Source organism: Micromesistius poutassou (genome assembly GCF_964030765.1).
Source record: "Micromesistius poutassou genome assembly, chromosome: 4".
In the NCBI taxonomy this organism is placed as follows: Eukaryota; Metazoa; Chordata; class Actinopteri; order Gadiformes; family Gadidae; genus Micromesistius; species Micromesistius poutassou.
Window position 1 is genome coordinate 22,674,353 of NC_140274.1, and position 4,773 is coordinate 22,679,125.

General features: G+C 51.9%; 1 protein-coding gene across 1 annotated transcript in view; it reads right to left on the reverse strand.

The window, feature by feature from the left end:
• Positions 1 to 2,001: 2,001 nt before the first annotated feature.
• Positions 2,002 to 4,773, reverse strand: part of LOC311341645 (CWF19-like protein 2) — a gene marked incomplete at its 5' end in the record, with an annotated part of 31,965 nt that continues 29,193 nt past the window's right edge. Inside the window, 2 exon segments of the mRNA XM_084466448.1 lie at positions 2,002 to 2,579; positions 2,776 to 2,930. Of these exon segments, the coding sequence (XP_084322574.1) occupies positions 2,360 to 2,579; positions 2,776 to 2,930 (375 nt within the window). The 3' untranslated portion in view covers positions 2,002 to 2,359.

The following is a 4,773-nucleotide window of genomic DNA, read 5'->3' on the forward strand; positions in this document are numbered from 1 at the left end:
TTGCGTGCGTCTTGCGTGGCTCTCTGTCTGCAGCCCCGTGCAGCCGGCGGTGACGGCCACCGAGGGGCTCACCGAGGGACTCACCGAGGGACTCACCGAGGGACTCACCGAGGGGGCACGCTGCATGTTTCACAGCCTGAAGAGAGGGAAGCGCTCCCCTGGGTGACAGACCATGGAGGGACCATGGTTCTAGGGACCATGGTTCTAGGGCTGGTTCTAGGGTTGGTTCTAGGGCTGGTTCTAGGGCTGGTTCTAGGGCTGGTTCTAGGGCTGGTTCTAGGGACCATGGTTCTAGGGCTGGTTCTAGGGTTGGTTCTAGGGCTGGTTCTAGGACTGGTTCTAGGGCTGGTTCTAGGGTTGTTTCTGGTTCTAGGGCTGGTTCTAGGGCTGGTTCTAGGACTGGTTCTAGGGCTGGTTCTAGGGTTGTTTCTGGTTCTAGGGCTGGTTCTAGGGCTGGTTCTAGGGCTGGTTCTAGGGTTGGTTCTAGGGCTGGTTCTAGGACTGGTTCTAGGACTGGTTCTAGGGTTGGTTCTAGGGTTGGTTATGGGGTTGTTTCTGGTTCTAGGGCTGGTTCTAGGGCTGGTTCTAGGACTGGTTCTAGGGTTGGTTATGGGGTTGTTTCTGGTTCTAGGGCTGGTTCTAGGGCTGGTTCTAGGGCTGGTTCTAGGGCTGGTTCTAGGGTTGTTTCTGGTTCTAGGGCTGGTTCTAGGGTTGGTTCTAGGGCTGGTTCTAGGGACCATGGTTCTAGGGCTGGTTCTAGGGCTGGTTCTAGGGCTGGTTCTAGGACTGGTTCTAGGACTGGTTCTAGGGTTGGTTATGGGGTTGTTTCTGGTTCTAGGGCTGGTTCTAGGACTGGTTCTAGGACTGGTTCTAGGGCTGGTTCTAGGGTTGTTTCTGGTTCTAGGGCTGGTTCTAGGGCTGGTTCTAGGGTTGTTTCTGGTTCTAGGGCTGGTTCTAGGGCTGGTTCTAGGACTGGTTCTAGGGCTGGTTCTAGGGTTGGTTCTAGGGCTGGTTCTAGGACTGGTTCTAGGACTGGTTCTAGGGTTGGTTATGGGGTTGTTTCTGGTTCTAGGGCTGGTTCTAGGGCTGGTTCTAGGGCTGGTTCTAGGGCTGGTTCTAGGGTTGTTTCTGGTTCTAGGGCTGGTTCTAGGGTTGGTTCTAGGGCTGGTTCTAGGGTTGGTTCTAGGGCTGGTTCTAGGGTTGGTTCTAGGGCTGGTTCTAGGGCTGGTTCTAGGGCTGGTTCTAGGGCTGGTTCTAGGGCTGGTTCTAGGACTGGTTCTAGGACTGGTTCTAGGGTTGGTTATGGGGTTGTTTCTGGTTCTAGGGCTGGTTCTAGGACTGGTTCTAGGACTGGTTCTAGGGCTGGTTCTAGGGTTGTTTCTGGTTCTAGGGCTGGTTCTAGGGCTGGTTCTAGGGTTGTTTCTGGTTCTAGGGCTGGTTCTAGGGCTGGTTCTAGGACTGGTTCTAGGGTTGGTTATGGGGTTGTTTCTGGTTCTAGGGCTGGTTCTAGGACTGGTTCTAGGGCTGGTTCTAGGACTGGTTCTAGGGTTGGTTATGGGGTTGTTTCTGGTTCTAGGGCTGGTTATGGGGCTGGTTCTAGGACTGGTTCTAGGGCTGGTTCTAGGGTTGGTTCCTGAACTGGTTCTAGGGTTGTTTCTGGTTCTAGGGCTGGTTATGGGGTTGGTTCTAGGACTGGTTCTAGGGCTGGTTCTAGGGTTGTTTCTAGTTCTAGGGCTGGTTCTAGGGTTGTTTCTGGTTCTAGGGTTGGTTCTAGGGTTGGTTCTAGGGCTGGTTCTAGGGTTGTTTCTGGTTCTAGGGCTGGATTTAGGGCTTGTTTTATGGGCTATTGGAGTGGCTTGATGTCAGGATAGTTCTAGGGTGTGTATAGGTTCTATGGGATGGTTCTAGGGTTGGTTCTAGGACTGGTTCTAGGGCTGGTTCTAGGGTTGGTTCTAGGACTGGTTCTAGGGTTGGTTCTAGGGCTGGTTCTAGGGTTGGTTCTAGGGCTGGTTCTATGGGATGGTTCTAGGGCTGGACTAGGACTGGTCCTGGGTTTGGTTCTATGGTCCTGGCTCGGTGTGGTCCTTGTGAATTTGGAAAGCCGTCCCTTCGTAACATCCTCAGTGAACAGTTCCCATCTGAGTTCAGTATGAGAACATAACGCACAGTTCCTGGGAGGGCCCAGCGAGGGGTCTGGGTGTTTTTCAGCCGTTTGAAACCCAACCTGCTCCCCAACGCGTGTGCACGTCCACAGAGCCGCGTGTGAACGGCCTCCACGTGTGTACCGCCTCCTGGGCGTCTGAGCCAGTCAATCACAACACGAGCATCAATTCATCCGGTTCTCTCCGTCTGAGAGAACCTATAAGCTGGTTTCCCGTAGAAACATGGTCCCGATGCTGTAGGAGACCTTCCTCATGGAGGCCGGCGGGGCGGAGCGGGAGCTGGTGAGGGAGGCGTGGCTGTGGGACATCCCCGCCTCCAGGAAGTAGCAGGTTCCTGGGATCTCCTTGGGGAAGTTGTCCGGGAGCTCCAGCCGCGACCGCGGGACGAACGAGAACGAGTGGTCGTCCTTCAGCAGCCTGCGGACACAACACACAGCCCTCAGCCGTACTGCACATCTGGATGGAGCTGCAGCACACACACACACACACACACACACACACATCCAAAGACGCCACTGGCGTCTTTGGATGTGTGTGTGTGTGTGTGTGTGTGTGTGCTGCAGCTCCATGCAGAGGTGCAGTACTGCGTCATACAGAAGGGGGGCGTACTCACTGGTAGGTGGTCGGACTGACGTTGATGCAGCGCGGAAGGCTCCCAGACTCAAACTTGCTGGCCAGGGTCACGTTGTTGCCAAACAGGCAGTAGCGCGGCATCTTCACCCCCACCACGCCGGCCAGCACGGAGCCCGTGTGGATACCTATTCTGAGCTGTAGGGGGGGTGGGGGGGGGGGGGGGACGAGATGGGGGGACGGGACGGAGTCAAACAAGGAGAGAGACACGAGTGAGGTCACAGCAAGTCAGGTTCTTATCAGACCCTGCTGTGAAAGAATGAACGTTCTAACATCATTCCCCTGGCCTCGTATGTCTATGTTCACGTTTGAACTTAAAAATTCACAGCTGAATTCTGTATCCATGGATTGTCACGTGTCACAAGGGCCCCTCAGAACCCATCTGCTGCCATTCTGTCCGTGTTAAATGGCTGCCTGTTTTCAATGACGATCACTGCGCTGACCATGCTGTCACTTCCGTTCATAAGCCTTCTCATTAGACACGCTGGGTCTAAACGGCATCTTGAACCAGTAAACACAGCCATGATGGTGCCACACACACACACGCACGCACGCACGCACGCACGCACGCACGCACGCACGCACACACACACACACACACACACACACACACACACACACACACACACACACGCACGCATGAAGCTGAACATGCGTTTTGGATCCCAGTAGATAGCCGATGATCCTCTTCAGCATCTCATCACCACGGTAACCAACGCCACTTAGTGCATGCCATCACACCACATCGTAGCCATGGCAACAACTGGGAAAAATTGAAAAGTGGGGGTATTGCACCAAGGTAGAGATAGAGGGGCGCATGTGACTGTGAGGAGGTGGAGCGATGGAGAGATGTGGAAAGACTAAAGAAGTGTGTGCTAAAAGGATAGATCGGAGAGAATGCAAACAAGGACAGGAGTGTATAATACTCTTATAATACACAGATTGATGTGTGAGTCACTGTGTACAATGCATTGCTCTCAGCTAAACAATCAGACATGTCTGCTAATCGATCACATAGCATTAGCCACCTGGTCAGAATGAGAAATCTAAAAGTCTAAATGAAAAACTAAAAGGGAGTATTGTCATAGTTACTGTACTAGACACACAAAAAGATGGGAACACGAGAATATGCATCCGTTTTAACCTTGAATCGGGTAAATATACAACCAGCAATCAAACAAATGTAAATTTTTCTCTTATCTAACTTTTTATTGATCTGTCTATCATTTGTTGTATCTGTGTCTCTCCCTTCCGTCCTCTCTCTCTCCGTCTCTCTCTCCCTCAGCGCTCCAGCTAGGTTGTGTAAGAGTTGCTCTGGCAGGGAGGAGGGCTAGCTGACTGAAGAGCAGTCACCAGGCTGAAGTGGTGGAACTAACTTTACCTCGGCGCTGGGAAAAAATGAACAAAAGCAGAAATAGGCAAGTGCAGCTCACTGCAGCACAAGATGGGTGGAGTTTGACGTAGTTCAGCTCCACCTCTCTGGACCTGGTCCAGCTGACTGGGTTTCATGCTGACCAATCAAGCTGGTTATGGTATGGGTTATGGTAAGGTTTATGTGTTATGGTTGGGTTTAGGGGTTAAGGTTAGGGTGATGGTTAGGTTTAGGGGTTAAGGTTAGGGTGATGGTTAGGTTTAGGGGTTAAGGTTAGGGTGATGGTTAGGTTTAGGGGTTAAGGTTAGGGTGATGGTTAGGTTAAGGTGTTACGGTTTGTGTGATGGTTTAGGGGTTAAGGTTAGGGTTAAGGTTAGGGTGTTACGGTTTGTGTGATGGTTTAGGGGTTAAGGTTAGGGTGTTACGGTTTGTGTGATGGTTTAGGGGTTAAGGTTAGGGTTAAGGTTAGGGTGTTACGGTTTGTGTGATGGTTTAGGGGTTAAGGTTAGGGTTAAGGTTAAGGTGTTACGGTTTGTGTGATGGTTTAGGGGTTAAGGTTAAGGTTAAGGTGTTACGGTTTGTGTGATGGTTTAGGGGTTAAGGTTAGGG